The following is a 25,475-nucleotide window of genomic DNA, read 5'->3' as shown; positions in this document are numbered from 1 at the left end:
GCGGACGGTAGCACATGCTCGGTCACGGATTCGACAGACTCAAGGCACGCTGCAAGCAATGTCTGTGTCAGGAGATCTGACACACTATCCTGGCAAGGAGGTGGCTATAGGGCAAACCTAGCACGGTTGACACAGCACAATCTCCCGTTAGGCCACAGACTGACACATTCGAGGACAGGAAAATGAGTGGTGGCAAGTCTGACTCCTGACACACCACGATCTCCCGCAACGGCTGAACCCGGATCATGTATAAATAAAGGAGATCCCTTCTACGGGAGGCTCTCTCTGGCTCTCTGTCTGATAACCCTTACTATCATTTTGCATTTCTGTGCTTTCTTCATAGAATTATCCACTGACTTAGGCATCGGAGTGACCCGGGAGTCACCAGAGCCTCTTCTCCCTTTTAGTTGCAAGCGACGTGGAGCTTGGGCATCGCGATACTGCTCGGACTACAAAACACGACATCAATAGTGGCGCCATCTGTGGGATTTATTTTTTCATAAAAGCATGTACTTCGCATGCCGGCAGTAACACGGTCCCAAACTACAAGAAGAGGAGATCACGAGAAGAAAACAATGGAAGCAAGACTAGCAAGCATGGAGGAGACCATACGAAAGCTAACAGAGGAAATGGAGACGCTCTGCTAGGAGAATACGGCTCTTAGGTTCGCCAATGAGGAGCTGGTGGGGGAAGTAGAACCGAGAGGCAACGAGCATGAGGATTCGCGGCAGGCCCCAACAGACGCTGTGGCAGAAGAAGAAAGACGCGAGATGTACCTCAAAATCTGAGAACTTGAGGACAAATGTGCAAAAATGGAGAAGAAGATAGACACCCCATCAACTGTAGACCAACTACTCATCAACTCCGACCTACCGCACAATGCAGGAGTCATGGCTGTGCCGCTTCCCCCCAAGTTTAAAGTCCCCCAGATGGAAGCGTATGATGGATCCAAAGACCCACTGGAGCACCTGGAAACATTCAAGGCCCACATGACCTTGCATGGTTTCCCAAGAGAGGTCATCTGCCCAGCCTTCCCACTAACTCTGAAGAGAGCCAGCCGCCCGGACCTGGTTTGGGTCGTTATCATCAGGGACAATAGAAAGCTTCGAGAAGCTTGCCCGCCTTTTCATGACGCAGTTTCTGGCCAGTTGTAAAAGGAGATGTCTGGCAGCTTACCTCCTTACTGTCAAACAGCGGGACAGCAAAAATTTGAAGTTATATCTCTCGTAGTTCAATCGGAAGCGCATGACCACAAATGACCAAGTCGAGAAGATCACGTTGGCAGCACTCTTGGGAGGAATCTGGACACTGAATCCATTTATGTCTAAGATAGCACGAAAGACTCCTACCACGCTAAGGGAATTCATGGACCGAGCATATGGGTTCATTAGTGCTGAAGACACCCTCGAGGCCCTGACTGCCCTGCGACGATCCGAGGTAGAGCAGGTAGGTCTGAAGTTGTCAGGGCAGCAACCCAACCACGACCGAGGAAGGGAAAGAAGAGGAACATCAGATGTGAAGAAAAGGAGAGAAGCACCAGCTTTGCCCCAGGGGGGCCACACCCACATGAACTTGGTAGTAGAGGGGGACCAACACTTGAGCCCCAAAAGAGAACGACCCCGAGAGGTGGAGAACCACCCGTACTATGAGTATCACATGAATTACCGACACAGCACTCGGGATTGCTATGCTCTGAAAGGAATAAAGGAAGAGGAGCAGAAGAACCGAGCGTGCCGAATAGAGAATTAAGTGGACCGACACGGAGGTAAGTACTCGAGCTTCTGAAAGGGAGAGAGCCTAAGGAGGTAAGGAGCAAGGGACGGAAGGCGAAGAAGCTCCCCTGTGGAGGAGGAGCCACTTCGTACGCTGAAAGGCACATGCCCAGAAGGCACGCTACAAGGAAGTGTTCAGCGCTAAAAGGAGAGCAAGCAAGCCGCTACGGCGTACTGGAGGTACCTCGATAACCTTTGACGAAGGGGATAAAGAAGGCATCCTACATCCACAACACGATGAGTTGGTAGTAAAGATGCAAGTGGCAAACTTCAGAACCCGGAGGATCTTGATCGACAACGGCAGTTCGACCGACATCCGATTTTGGAAAGCCTTTATCAAGACTGGTATCAATCTAGATCGACTGCTCCTGACTCCAATGCAACTCAAGGGCTTCACAGGAGACGTTGTTCAACTAATGGGGGCCACTACTCTTTCAGTCATGGGGGGAAAAGCGCCCAGGACCGCAACCACCATGACCGACTTCTTAGTCTTCAAGGCCCCATTCTTGTACAATGCCATACTAGGATGCCCCACCCTGAACAGCTTGAAGGCAGTGACGTCCATTCACCACCTCAAAATGAAGTTCCCCACTAACTCGGGAGTGGGTGAAATCTACGCTGAGCAGGTCCTGGCTTAGGAATGCTACGACCGAGAATTGAGGGACGAGGTCGAAGTCGTAGCATCGATTGAAAGGCCGGAAGAAGCACTCAAGCTAGGTTCACCTCCGGTCCTGATCGAATGGGACGAAGAAGTCTGAGATGAACAGGCCCTCCAGCAAGCCGCACCCAACGAGCCTTTGGAACTTGTGACAGTCGATCAATAGGAACAGAGACGACAGGTCCGGATAGGGACTAAGCTGAACCCAAAGATGAAAGCAGCTCTGGTATCTCTCCTTATCAAACACTGAGATGTGTTCGCCTGGGGCCACAAGGACATGCCCGGGATCGAAAATTCCATCATTAAGCACCAATTTTGCGTCGACCCAAAGGTGGGGAAAGTTAAGCAAAAACATCATAGCTTCAGCGCTAAGAAGAATGGGGCAATAGCCGAAGAGATAGATCGCCTCCTAGCAGCATGATCCATCCGAGTGGTCCACTACCCGGAATGGCTATCTAATGTATTTTTGGTGAAGAATGCCAACAGGAAGTGGCGTATGTGTGTCGACTTTACCGACCTGAATAAAGCATGCCCAAAAAATAGCTTCCCCTTACCACGCATCGACCTAATAGTGGATTCGACGGTAGGGCATCCTCTCCTTAGCTTTATGGACGCTTATTCTGGACTTTATGGACAATGTCGTTTGGCTTGAAGAATGCTGCGGCCACCTACTAACGGTTAGTCAACTGAATGTTCAATCAGCAGATCGGCCGAAATATGGAAATGTACATAGACAATCTGTTAGTAAAAAGTAAAGAGTCTGAAAAACATTTGGCAGATTTATGAGAAACGTCCTCCATCCTTCGGTAATATCGGATGAAGCTCAACCCGTTGAAGTGTGCGTTGAGTGTGGAGACAGGTAAGTTCCTGGGGTACATGGTCTCGAAGAGAGAGATTGAAGTAAATCCCGAGAAGGTAGAAGCAGTGATGGGAATGCCTTCCCCCCGTAACCTACATGAAGTCCAAAGGCTGGCTAGACGAGTGGCAGCCCTTAACTGGTTCATTGACCGATCTGAAGACGGGTCCTTAGACTCGATATAAGCCGAGTCCTTAGACCCACAAGAAGACTGGTCCCTAGACTCGTTGTGGGGTAAGGTTCCAAGTCTCGAGATTTGGAAGAGAGAAGAAGGAAAATAGAAGAACACAATGGTTGTCAGAAACAAGCTTTCATGCAATTTGTTAAAGCATATAAATTACAAGGTGCTACACCAAAAAGAAAAAATGGGGGAAGTGCTATGCAAAGCACTACAAAAAGTAGGGGGCGAGCCCATCATTGGGATGAAGGAGGCAGAGGAGCGCCTGGTAAGAAGGGAGGATACCCTAGCTTCCCTAAGTTCTTGACAAAAGCCTGCTCCTCGGAAGTTGGAAGGAGGGACGCTAAAGATAAGGTGTGCAAGTCCAGCTTGGGATGCTGCAACAGGTGTTGGTACATCCTCTTGAGGCCATCACAGTAGCCGTATGACCAGGCCGCGTCCCAGATGGCATTGGCGTTTGCGATCCGAGACTAGACCTCCTCTGAATACTTTGCGATGTCACCTAGACGAGACTTCAAGTTGGCAATCTCCATGTTGCAGGACAGGAGGTTGATGTTCTTCTGGATCCCCGACTGCGAGAGCTCACCAATGTGTGCCTTTGCCTGCCACAGTTGTTCCCTCAAGTATTGGGCCTTTTGAGAGTGCCTAAAGTTCCCGAATAACAGCCGAACGCTGCCCAACTGCTTCGGCCCGACCTCATTAGGATTCCTCCAACTCCCTTCGGGCAAATTCCGTCTCCTTCCTAGACTTCTGCAATTCCTCCCAAACCAACTCCAACTGCTACCAAGCGATCCTCAGCTCTGCTTCTAGAGTGACCAAGCTCCGCTCGAAAGCAATGCGAGCCTCTTCTAGCTGCCTCTTCTCCGATGTCACGCGAAAGAAGTCCTGGTCGACATTGCGCAAAAGGCCCTTGAGAGCCTTCTTCTTCTCTTTGCATCTCGAGACCACCGTCTCCAAATGCTAGTTTTGCTCATTCATGAACTCCACCTCCTTGATCAGCTTCTTCCGCTCGATCTTGAGGTCCTTTATTTTCCGAGCCGCTTGCTTTAACTTGAAATACTCGAAACACCCCAAGGACCCGAGCCCCCGTTTGGTCTCCTCCAATTCTCCTAATTCCTCCCCGATCGTCATGGCCAATCAGTCCGCGGCCTACAAAAAGAAAGAGGAGAAAATGAGTTTTGTGAGTAATAATGACTGGGAGGTAAGGCTGGGGCTTGCTTATGTTCCGCCCAGGAGGAAGATGAGCATACCTGGGCGAACAGGGGACGCAACATATGGCCTACTCACTTGAAGGCATATGCACGAGCTTTCTCTAGGGTTGAGGCAGGGGCCTACGTCCTCTTTGCCCCGAAAGAAGATGATGGGCCAACAACTGCTAGCTGCCAAGAAAACTTGGGAAGAGATCCCCAAGTCTAGCTGCATGGCCCAGGCGCCACGGGAGATGAAGCCCTAGAGTCGTCGTCACTCAAGTCGATTACGTGGGGAAGGCCTTGGGAAGCAAGGGGACGACATCAATAACTGGAGAGGCAGGCCTGGTGGCCTCCCCTGAGCTCCGAGCTGCAACAGGAAACTTTGGGACTCAGCCCCTCACGTTCTTCTTCTCCATCTTCTTCTTATTCCTCTTCCCCTCCCTTGTCTTGGAAAATGAATTCTGCCATCATCCCTTCAGAGCTTGTGGCTCAGGGAGGGCTTGGTTCTTCCTTCCGCGAGCTGAGCTCCAAGCTCATCTCACCTCCCTCCCCCCAAATATCTCCATGAGTTGAGACTCGGGAAGGGCTAGGCTCCGCCTCATGTAACCCGGGCTCCGCCTCATGGATCTCGTGAATAGGGCTGCTCTACATCACGAAGCCCAGTGGAAGAACCTGACTGTGGGACCCTGCCGACAGTCTCCTCTTGAAGAGTATCCTCAAAAGAAGTAAAGGGCTCGAACGAGCTAGGCTCGCGAGGGAATGGGTGCACTAGTGAGGTGAAAAACACTACCTGAAGATCGCAAGCTTCCAATTCTTCTGCAGAAGGAAGCAACAAGTCCTGGAAAGGTTCGGCAGGTTGAGAATTGGTTGAAGCAGAAGGACCAGCAGTAGGGCCAAAATAGCTAGGAAATGATGTCGTCGTCCCCCATGTCGAGGGAACCGGAATCTCTGTACGCACGGACTCCCATACGCGAGACATTTGGGAACGGCTTCCAGATTCTCCGACCCGACCACCGGAACGAGTAGAGCCCCCGACCTCACCACTTTGAAGGGGAGAATCATTGTGCACCTTCAGTCGCTTGGCCTGGCGGCTAGAAGGACATAAGGCACATTTTCGACTAGAGGGCTAGGTCTCAAGAGGCGGGATGCTACCCAAGAAATTTCTTCCGATGGCGTACAAGCGGTTGGTGTGGTTAAGTAGTCACAGATGTTCTCATCAGAAAGGATCACATCAGTCTTCAACTCATCCGAGTGGACCCGTAACCAAGCTGTGACCAACTCGTATAGAGCCTCTTCCCTTCGATTGGGGTAAGCTCTAGGCTCTGCGCAGACCGGGGGGGGGGGGGGGGTACCCCCAACAATCCTGAATGGGGAACTCCTTATGGGTGGCTTCCCTTTTAGGATATTCCCAGTCCAAGCCGAACACAAAGAAGAACTTGCAGGACCATTCCTTTATACTCGAGTGACGCTGCTCAAGCGAAGCGATCTTTCGGCTCGAAGACCGGGCTTGGAAACTGACAATGTTACTCGAACGGTAAACAAGCCGATATGCATAAAAGAACTCCCGAGGCGTTAGGTCTAGATATTCTTCGGGGGTCTTACTTAGTACCATCTGGTAGATGATACAACTGGAAGTTAGGAGGCACCATGCGTTAGGGTGGAGCTGCGACGGGGTTAGTCCGAGGTAATTTAAAACTTCTCGAACTGGGCGACAGAACGGGAGGCGAAGACCATTAGTGAATATTAACTGGAAGAGAGCCACCCTCGTTGCAGTGCCGTCAGGGTTCACCACATGCTCGCCTCAAGGCATCTCTAGAACCACGAAAGGGGGAATCCTATACTTGGAGCAGAATGCCCTGAGGTCAGCGTCGGAGGGTGAGGAAACCTAGCGTTTCTCCCGGAAGTATGGAGGAACGACATCAACAGGTGCCATCGTAATGGTGGGAAGCAACGGGAAAATGGTGACTGAAGAAGAGAAAGGAAGGAGAGCATGACGGTTGGAGAGAGAACGGGAGAAATGGAGAAGGAAGTCGAAAGGGGAACTGTCGAAGAAGAAGGGGGAGCGCCTTAAATAGGGAAGAAAGCTGTAGGGAGGCTCGGGAAACGAAGTGGCACTGAGGGAAGTGAGGTTAGCAAACGCCACGCGACACCAACAGCCGAAACGATGGCACGCATGGCAACCGTCGGGTCAGAAGAATGGGCAACACGAACCAATGAGGTCTCAGAGCGTGGAAAGGGATAGCCAACACATCCAATCAACCTTTGAGAAACAAGACCACCGCAAGAAACGAGGAGGAGAATTTATTGAGCTTGTAAGTGGCCTCAGAAAGTCGAATCGACAGAAACCCAATCGACAGAAACTGAAGGGGAGGCCTCGAGAAGCTTGAAGCAACAGAAGCCAAATGGGTGGAACCGTGATGGAGGAGTTATGAATTCCCACCCCATGACCGTGATAGGAATTTGCGAGGTACTGTGAGGGAGGGTCCATCCCGGAAGGGCCCGAGCCCAAGAAGGCCGAGCTATGGAACCCTAGGCCCAAGGAAGGAACCTGGAGACCCCGAGCTAGAGGATTGGGTACCAAGCATGTGGCCCATCCCAGAAGGGTCCGAGCCCAGGAAAGTCGAACTATGGAAACCCAGGCCCATGGGAGGAAGCTGCAGACCCCGAGCTGGAGGATCGGGTACCAAGCGCGAATCAACCCAGGATGGCCTATCGACACCAAACTTAGAGGTGCCAAGGAGAACGTCCCGGGGCTCGGCAACCTACCGAGCCCTATCACAAAGCACCGGACAGGATGCCCAATTGCATGCGGATGATAGCACGTGCCTGATCACGGATTCAATAGACTCAAGGCAAGCCACGATCAATGCATGTGTTAGGAGATTCGGCACGTAAAGGTACGCCCCACGTACGAAGGACGGCTCGCCTGCGATCTGACACACTATCTTGGCAGGGAGGTGGCTGCAGGGCAAATTTAGCACGGCTAACACGACACGATCTCTCGTTAGGCCACAGACTAAGACACTGGGGGACAAGAAAATGAGTGGTGGCAAGTTTGACACCTGACACACCACGATCTCCTGTAATGGCTGAACCCAGATCAGGTATAAATAAGAAAGATCCCTTCTACAGGAGGCTCTCTCTGTGGCTCTCTGTTCGATAACCCTTACTATCATTCTGTATTTTTGTGCTTTCTTCATAGAATTATCCACTAACTTAGGCATCGGAGTGACCCTGGGAGTCACCGGAGGCTCTTCTCCCTCTTAGTTACAAGCGATGTGAAGCTTGGGCATCACGGTACCGCTAAGGCTGCGAAACACGACATCAACAGCTCTCTTTTAAATGAAAGACAATTGTACAAAATAAAGTTATAAAATTTTTTTTTTTTTTATCATTTTCCAAGAATATCTAAGTTGGACATCTTAATATATATATATATATATATAACTTAGTACGATAACATTTTTTCAATAAAAAAAGAAAAAATTAGAAAAAAAATTAACAATATTAATGTATCTTAACAAATAAATTATTTAGTTAAAAATTATTATATTAAAAAAATTAAAACTCCAATACATTAATTATCCTTTAAAAAAAAAAAACGTTGGCAGTGCAAGTCCATGAGATCCATTCATCCTGCCCAGCCACCACAGCCCATTTTCCATTCCATCAGACTATGAAGCCCAGCAGCTGATATGCCTTTCCTTCTTCCTCGTATGGACTTTGGTCCCATGCTGATGCCGACATACAAATTTATCGCTTGTGATCCGATCCCTGAGAAGATAAAAAAGCAGTCCTTTGTATAAGAGACGGTCAAAACCCCACCCCAACCATGGCGCTACATGGATCTAGCTTCTGCTACAATGTGAGTTATGCATTTCCCCGCTTATCTATGCTATCTTTTGCTTCGCTCGAAAGGTTCCAGGTTTTGTTTAATGCTTTTCAGTTAGGCATGAGTGCCGATCGCCATAAGTTGCTGTTAGGAGCCATCAGGAGCTAAGTAGTTTTCTGGAGTTAAGTTATCTGGATCCCAATGTTTAGGTTTGTAATAAATAAACCCTTGTAGTAAAACCCTCTTTCGGATTTTCAATTTTCTTGGCTGGAGCTTTTGGAATTTTTTTATTTTTATTTATTTTTTAATTTTTTTAATTTTTGGTAAATGAGGGAAAAAAAAAAAAGGTGGAAAATACTTCAAACTTGTAGAAGTGCTTGAGGCTCTTTCATTTTAACGGCTTCTCAATTATCTTACTTGTGGCTTGATTATATACCTTAGTCGAGGTTGAAATTGATGAATGCTAGTATTGAAGATATAATGGTTATTGATAAGATTGGGCTTCCTGCTATTATAATCAAATCAATATTTAGCTGAGTTGAAATTGAGATTGGTTTGCTAAACTTGCGTAAATAAGTCAGATATTGTCTTAATGTAATGGAATGTAAGACAATTGATTCCAAAGCTTATGCCTCTCAATTTATGTTGTCCACAGCTCTTTTATGTGTTTGTTTCACTCATAGTTATATATGTCTCTCCTAACCTTTACTTCTACAGGGAGATGCTTCTATTATCAGGGAAGTTCATGGCTTGCCCTGTTCATATGTCAATAGTTTTGCAAAGCCTCGTTATCTTTCAAAAACTTTCCTGAAGCAATACGGTATAGTTTTAGCTAAACCCTTTGGACAAGGATGTGGGATCCGGGTTTTGCCTAATTGTTGTCACCTCAGTTTGCAAACCAGAAGATCCAGTAAGTCAGTTGCCCCATCTGCTTGTACTCATAATTAATGGTTAAACCATCATGTGTAACTGCAATTTTGAGTCCATCGACCGTCCATAGGGCATGTTTTTTTTCCTGAATCATATTCTAATTTTTTTATTAGGCACGAGTTTTGAGTACTTCTAATTCTGTGTACTTAGTACAGGATTCTTTCAACAAGCTTCCGGTTTGGTCTCATTGAGACCATGCCAAGCGAAAAGAGAGGACACACAGGATCCTTTAGGTGGTGAAAGCATTATAATGGATGAGCAAATCTTGGAGCAGGACCTACAGATTGCCATTGCCGAAGAAAACTATGTTGAAGCAGCAAAAATTAGGGATAGCCTTAAAAATCTCCATGAGGATAGCAAGACTTCAGTATTGCTAGCAAATGCTCGATTTTATGACTCATTCAGGACTGGGATTTAGCTGCTATGCAAACCCTTTGGACCAAAGGCAATGAGGCCTGTGTTGTACACCCTGGTGCAAGTGGGATATCTGGTTATGACGATGTTATGGAGAGCTGGGAGTTTGTATGGGCAGACTATGAGTTCCCCCTAGAGATTCAACTGAAAGATGTAAGGGTTCATGTTAAGGGGGATGTAGGGTACGTTACATGCCGGGAATTTGTTAAGACTGAAGGTAGCAAATGGGGGTACAGTTTGCTACAAATGTATTTGAGAGGATTGATGGTCAATGGTTCATCTGTATTCATCATGCTTCACCGGTTGATTTGTGAAACCCATCTCAAATTAGCTTATGATGCAAAACAATTACTGTCTTCCTTCTTTCTGCAATTTTGCTTGAATTTGCATTGCACTCTGTAGGCTACATTGTGTAGGCTATCCACATTATACTGTAGGCTACATTGTGTAGTCCATTTTTGGTATTCACCTTGACAAACTGCCTCTTGCGAGATTCTGAATAATTTCACTTTGGGCTGAGTTGTTATCATCTTTATCCTGTCTTTGTTCATGATGCAGATCACTGCACGGTAAACAACCTGGCTTTTCTACTTTATACTTCGATTTGCTTGGGGTAATGGAACTCTCAGCTTCACCATCTTACAGTTGTTTTCCTGTCTCGATTTCTTTAATTCAGAGCTCTGAACCGATTCCCATTTCTCTGGTAGGTCTTAAGAACTCGATATTTGGATGTACATAAGATGGTAATATGGATAAGGGTGTGTCAGTGTGAGCTTTTAAACAGTTAACAAAAAAGAGTATTCCTGTGAATCTGTGATGCTAAGAATTATATCGAATGCTGTGATCGACATTAATGAGAGAGGAGAAAATTAGTACTAGAATCAAGGTATGCTTTTAAAATAAGAAATCCGACACTGATGAAAGTTGTGCACGTAAGAAGCACTTACATGTTGAAGTAAAACTTCTGCTTCTTTATCCAAATTTATCAGACGTTGAAAGCTGTTTCCTTTGCTAAAAAAATTGAATCTTCTTGGAGCAATGCTTCAAACTTTGCAGAATTAGTTTTACCACTTATCCATCCCCCAACGCACTCACCGGCAGGCGACACCGCCTCTAATGAGTGTTCTTAGTCACCAGCAAATCGGACTGTCTGAGGATCGTGTTAAGAAAAATAAGTTATCTATCAGCCAACTCAAAACAATAAGATGCAGCGCCCCTCTAGCCGCCACGGCTCATTGACATAATAATACAGTCCGCAAGTCGTACTGCACAAATATCACAAATGGCGACTTCCCCTTAACAAGGATGGATATGGATCTATTCATTGATCTCATAGCCCTTTTTTTTTTTCCAGAACAAAGAACTTCATACATTAATGATGAACTAACTCAGTCAATACAACACACTGAATAAAACTAGAAACACGTTCTAAATCAATAACTACATCAGAACATAACAAAGCGTTTTTGCCGCATAAAACACAGAGATCATCTGCCATTTGAGATTAATTACTAACAAACTCCACTGGCTACTACCAAGGAGAGAACTTGCCCTTGGCAAACTACCCTCCTCACCTTGGAAACCAAGAGAGAGACTGTTTCTTTTCCTAGATAACTGACCCTGAATCGTCAGAGCTTTTCAAAACTCTATAAACCATTAAAAAAACTCTATTTTCATAGCCCTTTTTTATTTTCCTTTTAGTGTTGTATTAATTATATGTATTTTAGGAGCATGTAATTCTCTCTCTATCACCATTCACTTTTCAAAATATTCTCCAAGATTGAAAACTACCATGCATATAAAAACGAGGGCGGTTAGTAATTAGGTTGGAACCCATTACCCATGAAGTGTAGACATGAGCTAAGGTTGCTATAAAGATGATAAGTGGAGTAATTTTGATAACTCCCTATCGGTTAATAGCTTTTCATCAGTTATTTTATTTAACTGCACATCACTTAATTATATCCCCACCAACAAGAAGTTAATTAGCCACCTATCAATAGACTCTTAAAAACTGGGAGTCTCATGTTAATTTTTTGATATATGTAAAAGAACAAAAATAATCTTAAAATGTGGAATTAATTTGGAAGACACTAGCAGCTTCTTAAATGACGTAGAATTATAATCTTAACAATTGGATGTGTTGTAAGACGAGCAAGAGATTTGATTTTGGAAGGGAAATTATTTGTGTAGTTATGAGGTGTGCAAACTCGAACACTCAGGGAGTGAGTTTGGCCTCCAAGCCCTCCCCGTGCGATGTGTGCCATTGCACATCGAGAGAGATACCTAGGGCTGGGAGCGACAACAAGAGGGAGAGAGTTCGAGAGACTGAATGGCGACGATGAGAGACCAACAATAAAATAGAGAGGAGGAAAGAGCTGCAGCAGGGGAATGCATTTAAAACAAAACCTAATACAAAACAATGTCATTTTGTAGCTCTCCAAAATGAAGTTGTTTTATTACAATTCTATCTTTTTAATATATATATATATATATATATGTGTATGTATGTACAACCTAGACCTTGTCCCTTAGCACTATTTGCCGGCACGCTACCCCAGGAGGGGGTCAGATGCTAGGGCCTACTACCTAGCCCTACTTTTTAAGAAAAATTCTACTCATCATCCACACGCCACACATTACACAAAATTTTTTATTTTTTTTCTTACTAAATATGTTGTGTATAAATGATGAGTAGAAGAACTCAATTAGTTGAGGAAAAATAAAACAAATTTTAAAAATAAAAAATAAAAATAAGAGTAGTGTGTGGGGATGATGAATAGCAAAACTCACTTTTTAATAGTTGACTCCACTATTTTTCAAAATACGCGCGCAAACTTGCATATCCTAAAACTATATCTAGCATTTTTATTTGTGAAAACTCGTCTTGCTTAAGGTAATTCTAATAAACTTCGTCCAATAAGTCAGCCCCATATCTAGAAACTCACATATCTAGGAGAAAAAACATTGATAAAAAAATCAGATAAACACAAACTCAAGATCTACAATCACATGCATGTATGGTCATAAAAAATATTACATGTCAAATATATACATAAAACTTGTATACTTTTGGTGCTTTGTGTGTATGTACATGCTAGTTCTGTTTGGTTGCCGAGAAAAGTAAAAGACACCGGAATAGATGAAACGAAGTCTGGCATTTTAGATGCACAAGTTTTTCAAAACAGATAGGCATTATGAAGAAGACTGCAAGAATCCAAGATTCGATTTTTGTTCACCCGGTTTCTCAACAACCAAACGGATCATAAAGAAACCATAGATGTAAAAGCCAAAGATTACATCAAGTCCCTAGCTCAAGAAATTTGTAAATCTTGTCACATCAATAATATGAAATGTGTACACTGATTTATAAATAAAATAATTTTTCAAATATGTAATAGGATTAAACGGAAATAGGTGAGAAAGACTGAAAAGGGTGTGAAAGTGGTCATTCCTTTCTATTGTAAATGGCCAAAATAAAAGCCAAGGAGCCATTTATTCCACGAATTAAGTAGAGCCTAACCCTTCCTATACGTGCGGTACGTCTGTCTGCAAGTCAAGTACCCCGGCGCTCACAAACCTCTCTTTTTCTTTACAGCCCAATTTCCACGCACCCGATCGAGTAGACGAAGAAACGGCCAAGAAAAAATGAAAATGACTAGATGAACAAGCAAACAAATTCTCAGGGAATATAAAAATTTTACATATTAAAACAAAAAGAAAGGATAATCAAAGCTGTCAAACAACCATTTATATGATTTCAGACCTCGTCATCACCTCCAGTGTCATTGGTTTTCTTGTTTACATATACAATCAGCAAGAAAAACTTGCATAATTTCCTCCAGCCAACTCTCTCTCTCTCTCTCTCTGAAAATGTCTAATGAACATGATCATGGAGATCACATGGACATGCCTCCTTCCGGAACCATGCCGAATGGTGGCATGAGCAACCACATGATGATGCACATGAGCTTCTACTGGGGCAAAGATGCTATAGTCCTATTCTCCGGGTGGCCCAACCAAAACCTCGGCATGTACGTGTTGGCTCTCTTCTTTGTCTTTTTGCTAGCCCTAGCTATAGAGGTCTTGTCCATCTTGCCGGCCGTGAAGCCGGGGACGAAACCGATTGTAGGCGGGTTGACTCAGGCCACCGTCTATGCCTTTCGCATGGGTTTAGCTTACTTAGTCATGCTCTCCGTCATGTCCTTCAACCTTGGAATCTTCATAGCCGCGGTGGCCGGTCATGCCCTTGGGTTCTTCATCATCAAGACTCGTGCCATTGCCACAGCCAAACCTGCCGTGAACATGCCGTCCTCCGCCGGTATCATGTCTAAAGTTTAATTTCGTATCAAGAGTTAATGTATTCCGAAGGATGTGCATGCAGGGTGTACTTTCACTGCTGTTTCCGTTCTTATCATGCATGCGGTAGCAATCTGTTTATATCGGTAACTTTCTTTGTTCTGTGTGATCTGGTTCTCCTATATATATCTTGATGATTTATCGGGAAAACGATTTAGACAGATTCCAACTCAATTAAAAGTATCTAATATTTCTGTGTAAAAATAGATTCCTGTGTAAGCATTTGAAAAACTCAATTAAAAGTATCTATTTCTTTTTATGATGGATTCTAACTTTTTTTCAAAGAGTTTCCACAGAATTTGCAGGTACTAGCTAGTTTTTATTAGTGTTAATATATATGTAATGTGTGGAGATTTCTATCGATCGATATGACACAGATCATGTTAACTGACTGCGTGTTGTCACCAATATTGCTGCTGTGATAATTAGTAAGGTTGAATTAAACATCCTTCAACTGTTTATTTTATATGCTTAATAGTTGAAAGAAGAGAACTGCTACATATATAAAGAGATTATACAAAACTAAACTCATAAACTGATGTGGTTTAATGTGATCCGTTAAATCTACTTTACAATAAAAGTAACTTTACAATTTGACGTACCATATCAAGGCACATCAGTTTGTAGGTTTATTTTTATATAATTCCTTTGTGTCTAAAGTATTTCCCATGCAACAATATGCATCTTCTTCTTCTTCTTCTTCTTTTTTCCCTTTTTGAAATTTAATTTTCCTATTCGGACAGTCGAGTAGAAATAGAAAGTTGCATCAACGTACATGCATGTGCATGGGTGGGGGCACTTATATACACCTAGCTCGATCACTGCTTGAAAATTAGAACATATCATGCGCATTATCTAGAAAGACCAGAAGCGGGGGGGAGTTCAAATGGTCAACTCAGTGTATACAGCTTGCATAGCTAAATCCAAAGGACTACATGACCTGATAATTACCTCATGCATGCCATTAAGAAGACTATTTGTCTAGAAAAATACTCTCAAATCGACGAGCTGGATATATAACATGGTACTGATCTCATTGATCCTTTATATTATTATTAATGGCATCCCCGGTCCGATAGAAAATAGAAAAACAATCTTAATTAGATTGTTAAGTGTAAATGAACAAAATTAAAATAATTGCCAAAACCACACACCCCTGCATCTGCCTCTTGAGCATGTAAAACCTACACTACTAGCTCACATCAAAATGCATCAACCAATCTTTGATTGTTAGTGTGATTGATTCAAACTTGCCGTGGGGCGCCATTGAAACTGATTCGTCGAACATACAAAGTGAAGTTGACTTTGCCGATGCAATTCGTAGAGCAGTGAACAAAATGATAGAAGGTAATTTGCACAGTACGCCTTTAGGGGTTTCAGGTGTTCTAAATTCAATACATCAAATGCATAAATCTCAAAGGTGCCTTAGAGATGGTCATTCATTTGCTATTTTGTATTTCTTGGTACATGTATGCTTGTTACAACTGATTCTTTCTCCGGCCACCAACCCAAACATAAATTGCCACCGCACTCAATGACTGGGAATGACATAATTTACCATGACCGGGCCAGGATGTTATTTTGACATCCAAATCATAAAATGGTGCATCTCTGCAATCCAAGACCTGAAAATAGTCTTCTACCAGTCGGCCAGAAGTGGGAGAACCAACCCATTTGACGTGCATCGGCTGCATCTTCATGTGATTCATCTGAATTTTCCGCATCTGAATCCCCCTTGTCAATGTTGTTCTGCTTTTCACCTGTATTATGATCTTCTTCTCTATCTCCAACCTCAGCAATTTCCCCGGGCTTCTTGTCAAATAGACCTTTAAATTGTTTCCGAGCCTTCCTTTCAACTTCCTGCACATCAATTGATCAGCAGATGCAATGATATAAACCATTTTTCAATTCCGGCTCAGATACTACTACAAAGAAAATTTGTGGGTCTCTAACCCACCTGCTCCTTCTGCTGGAGTTTTAAAAGAGCAGCGGTTGCCTCCGCTTCAGATGACTTGTCACTTTTCATCATCTGATGACACATCCAGAAGCAAGTTTTAAAATGGTGTGAAGAATTTAATGATCGCATACTATGACCACCAATTATTAGTTACTCCTCATAGTTTAAAAATAAAAATAAAGAATACATTGCTATTGTTTTTGTTTTAATAGCATTACCATTTTGAAATCAGCCCTTGCTTCCTCAAAATCTCCAGCTTCCATGTAAGCCATTCCACGGCGATATAAACCCTTCACATGTGCACGGTTTGCATCCAAGACCTAAATAGTTTCAGGATGAATAGACATCAGAAACAAAACTCAAGAAAATTTTTCTTGGCCTTTGAAATCAATTACAAAAACCAGTTGAAGATCTACAGTGCAATAATGGTCTGAAACCTATGAGCATGCAGGGTTTCTTTCAGAGTTAGAGAGGATAGGCTTTTAATCAATTACATCTCCTTATATATTGTTTGTATTCATGCACCAAACAACTAAATTGTTCATGGTAATGGCCCATGATGACATTAGAGGGTGATAAAGCCAACCAATGATTCATAGTTTGCTATAAGAGATAGACACTTCATTGCTAACAATTTACATATCACTGTCATTCCAAGCGGGAGACAGAGAGACAGGAGGCATTTTTCCCAAGACCAACACGGGGAGAAGAAAGAAGGAAGGGGTTGATTTACATATCTTACATATACAATTAATTGACTTCTTCAATAAAATCAACTGACAGCTTATTACAATTATTAAAGCTAAGAACTCATTTGATTGCTAAAATATTTGTTCCCCAAGAAACAAACAGGGCTGCCACAATTTGAAGTCACAAAGCATACCTTATTGCATGTCTCTATGGACTTTCTGCATTCTCCAAGTTTCAGCTGACAAGCAGCCACATTCAGATGCAAAAGATTCTTCAAAACAAGAAAGAAAAACTTAGCAAAATTGAAATGATTGCTAAACTATTAGGAGATGACATTATCAAGAATCAACCAATTGCAGCTGCCTTAGTTTCCTATAAGAATAAAAAGCGAACTTACTCGTGTATTTGCAAACTCCTTCCCTTCATCATCATCTTGTGGATTGACATGATTAAATTCCCGGAGCACCTAATGCATCAACCATAATATTATATGACTTGAAAGAACAACAGATACATTGGCAACATTTTAGATGAGAAATTCTAGTTGTTGATTCAGAAGAATATTGTTTATATCAATAGCACAGTTTTCATTGGCTGGTGAAAAAGATTATTCAAGTACTTAATGCCAAAGTAGGTGCTAGCATTTGAGTCCATCCACAACAGTTATTGAAAGAATTAACCATTCCAAGTCAGAAAAGTCAACCACTCAATAAATAAATAATATTTATGATGTAGCAGTACAGCAACAGCCAGATTGGGCGACATGATTGATATCTTTCAACAATTACAGTAACTGAAAGCTGTACTTTATAAAATGGCAATTCCATCTCAAAACTTGGTCAAGATTCAATGCAAGTTTTTCTTTGATTGATAACATCTAGAAAAGTTAACAATATATATCTGAAATACTTTATTATAAAAAAAGGATGAAAAAATTACCTTATCATACTTTGCTTTAGCAAGTTCAAACTTTCCTTCTTTGAACAGCCTGTTACCCTGACAATGAACAAAAGCATGAGAGATCTCACTTTCCTTGGTCCAAGTAAGATGCTCTCACTTGAATGACACTTGAGTCATTTTTTTAGGGTAAGGATAGTTAACGTCATTTATCAACATAGAACAATGATAAAACATGGGCTATATCGGTAGACTGCAACAGTTGTGCATAGGCAAGTTTGATGTGATAAGATGTGTAAAACATCCCATAGCTACTAGATGGACCGATGCACCACATTATATGTCAGTGGCATACCGTGTGTCTGATCTTCTCTGCTTCATCCATGATACTTTTGAAGTTCAAACCAGTCCAATCCTGCAATTTGTATTCAAATCATGCACAAATTATGCAATATAACTTATAAGTGTCAATCACTTCATCACTTAACCAGAAAACATCTGAAGGTACTCAGGGTTTAATCAAGAAAAGAAATCTCAAAACTAAAGAAATCTACAACTAAATTCAGGTCCACTTCTCTTAAAGAAATTTAAACACAAGTTATTACTAAATATACACCCAGCAAAGAAACTTAAAGCCCAAAACAAATTTCAAGAGGTTTTAAAAGGAATCATCTGTCATGTAGTAGTTTCTGTGGATGTTGAAAAGCCAATCTAAACTCAGATCCATTGATCTTTTGGACATCCATATGTTTGGTATATGAGTCTAGCATTGGTTCAATCTTCATCCTAGAAATTTAAAATTTCTAATTTCTTCCTGAAAGAGAAATCAAAAGGAAATGGATCTGACCAAGAGTTAAGAGTATACATCAGCCATCAATAAAAAAATCCAAGCAAACTGAGTAAAACTCCAATTTCTTCAATTAAAATAAGACGTTAACCAAATTTTAAAATAAATGACCCTTTTCAACAATTAGAGAGTTCTTATATCCAACTAAACACAAGTCTAATTGTCAACAATAGCACTTCTGCAGCCAGTTGACACTAGCCTAGGGAAATATGCTATGGTTGCCATAATAGGTTTTATAGCATCAAATATGCTGCATGAAAAAAAAATACATTCATAGATTACCTTTGGCATCTCAAAACCAAGAAGTTCAATTTCCCATTCAATGTGAGCAGCTTCAGGAACATTAGCAGGCCTGATCATATCAGGGAAAATTTTCTGTCACGTATTTCAAAGTAGAAGAAAGGAGATCGACATAATGGATAATGGAAAAGACAATTAGAACAATAGCCAAAATACTCTATATATGTTGTTTTGGCGACACTGAATAGCAATCAGAGAGGGAAAGTTATAGTTTTTAAAGTAACCTCGGGAATTTGTCATATGCATAATCAGGTGGACATGTGACAAGAGCTATCTCACCAGGCAGCATCAAACGAACAGCCATTTCAAATCCCTCAGGCACCTAGCATACAAAAATTAATTTTCACTCAGTTGAATTGCATTATAGCACCAAAGATTAAGCACAAATTGGTCAGACTTGTGTGATCTTGCATTGTTAGTGAGTTGAGTTCTAAGCTAATGTGGTCTTCAATGCTAAAAATTTGCAACTTAATGATTAAAAATATTCAAACATAGCATGAATTTTCCCATAAAACTCACAAGCCCTTCTCCAGAACTGAACTCCAAAGGCTGACCATTGTTGTCAACTCTTGTATCGTAAAAGACCCTCTTCTCATCATTAAGAAGCATGCCCTTGTAATGGACTCGTAATAGACTGTCATGAAGAGGGCAGTCCATTGGAAATTCACCTAATTGTTTGAACATTTCAGAATAGCATCATGTTTAGGTTCATGAAATAATAATAAAATTAAATGAAGAAGCTGAAAAGGCAGTAGCTAGAACCAAAACCATGTGCAAGTAGATAAATCATACAGCATCCTTTAGTCTCAGTTTACCAACTAATATCAATTGCAAAGGGGAGAAGAAATATTCCGAAACCCAACCCAACCTTTTCCATCACGAATCCGACGTTTTATTAGGCGTCCATCTCCAAGCATGTCCCGCACCTGTCAATGCATAAATAGAAAGTAAACTCATCTTTCAGTACGAATCCAGCTGGATGCTTGTCTGATATCTAGGGATTAACTCAACAATACCGGAACAAACTACATTACGTGTGACACAAGGGATGGAAGAGTACAATAAAAATAAAAATAAAAATAAAAAGTTAATGTCTTACATTACAACTTCAGACAGAATGAACCTAATGCTTTACATGACTTGGATATTTTAATAAACCAACATCACCTTGAAGCAACAAGACAGCATTTGAATCTAAAGGGGGAAGGGTGGTTTTTCATATATATATATATATATATATATATATAAGAAAAGGATGAAATATGTAATGCACCGCCAAAAAAAAAAAGGAACCATGACCAAGAAGAAAGCACACTATTAAGCAGTTGCAAATCAAAGACTCAAAAGCTCAGAAAATCATTCGTAAACAGCGAATAGTTGACATACATATAGATGAGCTGAGCAAATAACTATGTTTTGCCAATAGAAAGAGCTTCAGACCTGAATGAAGTGGACAAGCTCCACCTCAAAATGAACTTCTTCAAAACCTTCTATCACGGGGATCAAAGGCGATGGAGTTAAGTACTGACTGGTGACAAATATTATAGCCTTCTCTCCCCGTGTCATTGTTCCAATTCCCATCTCAAGACCTTTAGGTACCTAATTTACAAATGAGCAATGAAAAACACCTTATAGAAAAGTGCATAAGCTCGTGTACAGGAAAAAAGTAGCATTCTCCCCAGTTATATCCAAGAGACATAGTTTTTCTAATCAGCTAAAAGCTTCATGCTTTTCTGAGTTTATCTCAACAAATTAGCAAGCTAAGATTGAGTTAAAACATAAAAAACTTCATTATGCATATCATTCCATTATGAAAAAGAAAAAAAAAAAAAAAACCAAGCATGTCTAACAATTTGGAGAAAGTAAATCATAGGGAATGTGTTGCTGACCTCTGATTTTCCAAAAGTAAAGAAATGTGGTTCTCCCTGTGTGTGTGACAGAATTAACTTCCCATTACCAGTCTTTGCAGAAATCCTGGAACAATCATACTCCAGGAACTTCAAGCATTCCACTTTGCAGTTTAACATTAACATAGAAGAGAGGAAAATATATAAAGTGACAAGAACAAACTCCTACCAGGCTTTTACTTCATAAGGTTCTCTTGGTGATTCCCAACCCTGCCCTTCATTTATCACCTGTTCATATAGGAGTTTTCAAAGTCTTATAAATATCACATGCTTACTCAGAAAAAATGAAGTGAGAACTCAGATAGATCACCATCGTGTTTCTTATCTTTTCCTTTTTTCGACAGCAGACTAAGATTTCATTATTACAATATAAAGAAATTCACTTCAATGTATTTATAATTCTTTCATAAAGCCAATGCAACAATTCAGAACAGATACTCTCACTGGTGAACGAGAGACACTAAGAAACAAAAAGAAAATTAAAAATTAAAAGGTTACAGCCAGCATCTAATAGAACCACAACATGCAGACAATAATGGTTAAAGACATTAATCATAATGAATTTTGCAGTCTTTTCATTGTCTGAAAACATCTCAGGTTCCCAATAAAGTACCCTAAGATCATAGCAAGACCCTTATGAAATTATAAACAATGAAACAACCATGTAGCTTCCAATACCTTCTTTAAAACTCCCAGATCATCACTAACAACCTGAAAATCAGCAAATTAGACAAGCAAATATTAGAACTAAAGATATGTCACATGCAATTACTCACTTATTCTTCAGATTTAAAGTCATCAAAAGCAAATCAAACATTTGCAAGAAAACACCAATTAGTTGAAGGTCCACGATCTTGAACAAATTTCAGTCAATAGAACTGATATTGTAACAACCACCCCAAAAAGTAATGAAAATGACTCTGTGCTGGGAGTGAAGTTCCGCACAAGAGGATTTCAAAATTGATAGGCTCACCTTAGCTTTGAAAAAATCTATCATCTCAATCTCAAAATGAAGTTCATCATCCTTTGGAAAGTTATCAGATGCTGAAAATGGACACTCATCCTCACCATAGTGCAATTGAGGCTTCATCTTAAACTGTGAAAAGCAATACAATTTTGTAGTAAGTAAAATATACCAGCATATTTAAACCATCACAGTACTTAATTTGCTCACTCTAGAAGGTCCTTTTCCATGAAGTAAAATGAAAACTTTCAGACACAACAAAAATTAGTGAAGGCTACAAGGATTAAGAAACAAATTCCAAATATTTTTTCGTGAAATATATATGGTGTACATTGAGTTTTTTCTTCTCCATTCTTTGCCATATACTTTGCCTATTTTCTTTTTTAATACACAGAGTTTTGGAAACAATGAAAATATTACCATTGCAACTTCACCCTTCAACATCGTTGGAATACCTTCTAGCAATCCCAATATCATCTTGCTTTTTCCCAATACAATTCTTATTGGGGTACCTTTGCCTGTCATGTAAGGTACATATTTATTCAAGCCAATGGCTATAGTAGAAGATAAATCAAATAGTAAACCTTACAACAAAAGCACATTAATTACAGGATAAATGAGAAATAACTGTTAATGAATGACTCCATCTCAATTATATCGAACCTCAAAAGGAATCTACAATGCAGTTGAAACATAAACCTTAAAAGTATTGAACAAAGAACTCAAGTGCTATTCTCTAAACCATCACTGTCTATGTGATTTCTGCAGTCATAAGAGATAAGAACAGCCAAACCAAAGGAAATAAAATGAGTTGACCGTATAGGCATTACTAATGTACAGGATAGAACAGCAACCATTTTTGCAAAGAAAACATATGATATGTAACCAGAGGGAAAATACAGAAGTGTCTTTTTCAGTTTACTCAAAACGTAACTAGAGGCATACAATCAACTGACCTCCATTTTCAAATCTAGTAGATTCAACAACAACTCCATCCAACGTTCGAATGGTACAATGATACAAGACCTGCAAAATATGAAACACAACTCAGATTTCACATTTCAAATCCAAACTTCTCAAATAGCGCACATTCCATGATGACAATAAAGCCACTCCCCACTAGTATAAGACAGCATGTCAATTGCAAAAATGTCCTCTCAATCGTAAATTATAGATTGAAGCATTTCTCACTACTCATATACCCAGCCGTGCTAGTTTATCTTTGAGTTAACTCAATCTTTTGTGTCTAATCGGGTACAACATTTGAAATGAAAAGGAATACAATCAGGCAGAACCAGAGCATGGCAAGCGAAAAGAGCTACCTGATCACCATCTGAAGGCCTTGAATCCCCCCCACCGGGCCTCATCAGCGCTTTCATCAAACTCCCGGGCACGATTTTGCTTTTCCTTTTCGTCATAAAATGAAAACATAGAAACGAATAGCGTTACACTTGAGAGTTCTTATTATCATTAAAAAAAAAATTGAAAGTGGAAAGAAAAAAATATACCTCTTCTCATCATCAGTTGGTGGTTTCTTCTTCTGTGGCGCAGATTCCTGTTCCGTATCCTCGTCTAGAGCCATAGCCAATTACACTGGCCGCAAAATCGGCGAATAGTCTTTTAATATAAACGGACCCTAGATACAATTAATAGAATTACAAGAGCTACACGGTGAATTGAGCTAAAAAATAGTCACGATTAAGTTCAAGAACGAATAAGATATAGCAAACACATTGACCAGAAATGACAGTAAACCCTTACGTTCAACTTGCTTAAAAAAGCCAAGGAATTTCCTCTTTTTTCCACTATTTGAGAGCTCGCACAGCTAGAACACAAACACAATTGAGTATAATTGGAATGTTTGGCGATTGAAATGAACTTCCCGATTCTTCTCCGACCTGAATACTTTCGCTGTAAAATTCTTCTTTCTGGGTTTGGCTCGCGAGAGATTCTCGGAAAATTAAGATTTCGGACGTGGAAGACGAATCCGGACCGATTGACCCAACCGTAACGCAAAATAGTATGCGCTTTGTCAAAAAGAAAGTGCATTTTTGTTCTTAATTCGTCATTTAATTGATATATATTTTTATTTTGAAGAAACAATTTATTTATTTAACTGATATATAGTATATACCTTCTCCTATTCGGAATTTATATGAAGCAATGCTACAAAGATAAAAGAATTACAAAATGTAAACTCATATGATTTATATGAATATAATCACTTTATGTAAATTCATAAAATAATGTGACTTCATATGATTCGTTAAATATAATTTTACAATCTAACATATCACATCAAAGCAGATCACTTTATAAATTTATTTTTTATAATCTATTTGTAATTAAAGTATTTCTTTTCATTATATGAGTGTCAATTTGGAGTTGGGTTCAATATAAAAACTTTCTTCAAATTATCAGATTCATATTCACTTTTATAATTCTTTTATCGTTTTTTCAATGCGCTCAAGTAGGGTTGCTATCCGCGACCACCGAACAGTTTGGGCCCCAAGCCCGTCCTCCATGTGTGAGGGCCCCGCCCAAATGCCAAGGGTAGATTGGCCCCCATGGCTGTCCGCCTGCCCACAACAATTGACGAACAACTTTGCATCTCAAAAGCAACTTCACAAAGTTCACAACCAACTTAGAGAGAGATACCGGCTAGGAGCGAAAGTGACTCAAGGAGAGAGAGAGAGAGAGAGAGAGGGAGAGAGAGGGGGGGGAGATTAGGAAGCGGCCATGGGGGAGGGGTTTTAAAACAAACACTATAATAAAACGACATTGTTTAGTCTAACCTAGGTCTCATCTCCCATCTCTCTATCTGCAGACGAGAGAAGGATGGGGGCGGGATGGCGGGTGGTAGAGCCCCACGGCCCACTCCTATGCTCAAGGGATGTAATATGTGATGATATACGTTTTTGTATTAATTTGTAGGCTGAGATGGCAAAAATGGAGGAACCATTTAAATTTTTTTTTCTCAATTATTGATAATTAAAAGAAATATTTAAATAATGTCATAAACTAATAGATAAGTACTGTATTGTAAAAATTTATTAATTAAAAAAAATTAAAAAAATATTTTTAATAAGAGCCGAGAAAAGTGAATGCTCTGTGCTTTAAATTTTGAAGGATAGGTGTTGGGCGTATCGACGACTATAAAAGTGGTAGGTCGCCAACTCTATTGTGTCGGCAATTACAACGTGAACATGCGCAGTTGTTTTTTTTTTTTTTTTTTTTTTTTTTTCCTTCTAATTTCTGGGTATGAACAGTTTGTTTTCATATTAATGTCCCGCATAAACAAACTAGACGGCCACGGCCACCTATGATGCGACGATATATGCAGACTTATTCGGTGATAACTTTTTTTAGAAATGCTTTAGTTTTACAAAATTAAATTTATAACTTAACATAGTTTGATACGATACATTAGATTATAAATATATTTTTATTATAAAGTAGATTTAATATATTATATAAATTCATGTCAATTTATAAATTTATTTTTATGAAATCTCTTTGTAGTTCTTATATTAATCTAATTTTTTTAGATAAATTTTTTAGCCAAAAACAGATTTTACAAAAGTAATGACATAAACTGTCATAACTTGATGTGATAAGTCAGACTGAAAAATTATTTTTATTATAAAATAGTCATAACATATTATATAAAACCGCATTAATTTATAAGTATATTTTTATAAAATATATATATATATATATATAG

The 25,475-nt window shown here is 40.6% G+C and overlaps 3 protein-coding genes across 4 annotated transcripts; 2 read left to right on the top strand and 1 right to left on the bottom strand.

The window, feature by feature from the left end:
- Positions 1–8,480: 8,480 nt before the first annotated feature.
- On the top strand, positions 8,481–10,202 carry LOC121268515. Its single transcript, XM_041172829.1, is given in 5 exon segments — positions 8,481–8,519; positions 9,204–9,396; positions 9,572–9,823; positions 9,826–10,059; positions 10,062–10,202. Coding segments are annotated over 5 exon segments (795 nt in total). The 5' UTR covers positions 8,481–8,486; the 3' UTR covers positions 10,145–10,202.
- Positions 10,203–13,527: 3,325 nt separating this feature from the next.
- LOC121267933 (copper transporter 6-like) lies at positions 13,528–14,455 on the top strand. The gene has a single exon (XM_041172033.1). The coding sequence runs from the start codon at positions 13,704–13,706 to the stop codon at positions 14,169–14,171; it is 468 nt and encodes a 155-aa protein (XP_041027967.1). The 5' UTR covers positions 13,528–13,703; the 3' UTR covers positions 14,172–14,455.
- Positions 14,456–15,597: 1,142 nt separating this feature from the next.
- Positions 15,598–23,790, bottom strand: LOC121267886 (peptidyl-prolyl cis-trans isomerase PASTICCINO1). Of its 2 annotated transcripts, none has more exons than XM_041171989.1 (21): positions 23,513–23,790; positions 23,260–23,387; positions 23,074–23,158; positions 22,708–22,777; positions 22,172–22,269; positions 21,761–21,883; positions 21,466–21,498; positions 20,957–21,015; positions 20,770–20,854; positions 20,321–20,479; positions 19,749–19,806; positions 19,400–19,548; positions 19,105–19,202; positions 18,863–18,932; positions 18,089–18,148; positions 17,776–17,832; positions 17,234–17,302; positions 17,030–17,107; positions 16,365–16,466; positions 16,147–16,218; positions 15,598–16,049 (listed from the first exon to the last, which is right to left on the bottom strand). In XM_041171989.1, the coding sequence occupies exons 2-21, from the start codon at positions 23,331–23,333 to the stop codon at positions 15,783–15,785; spliced, it is 1,866 nt and encodes a 621-aa protein (XP_041027923.1). In that variant the 5' UTR covers positions 23,334–23,387; positions 23,513–23,790; the 3' UTR covers positions 15,598–15,782. The 2 variants fall into 2 exon arrangements, with proteins under 2 accessions (XP_041027923.1, XP_041027924.1); XM_041171990.1 differs by having other exon boundaries at positions 23,260–23,344.
- Between the last annotated feature and the right edge of the window lie 1,685 nt (positions 23,791–25,475).

This window comes from Juglans microcarpa x Juglans regia, chromosome 5S (genome assembly GCF_004785595.1).
Source record: "Juglans microcarpa x Juglans regia isolate MS1-56 chromosome 5S, Jm3101_v1.0, whole genome shotgun sequence".
NCBI classification, from domain to species: Eukaryota; Viridiplantae; Streptophyta; class Magnoliopsida; order Fagales; family Juglandaceae; genus Juglans; species Juglans microcarpa x Juglans regia.
The sequence above is the reverse complement of the archived record's forward strand: the minus strand, read 5'-3'. Positions and strand labels throughout refer to the sequence as shown.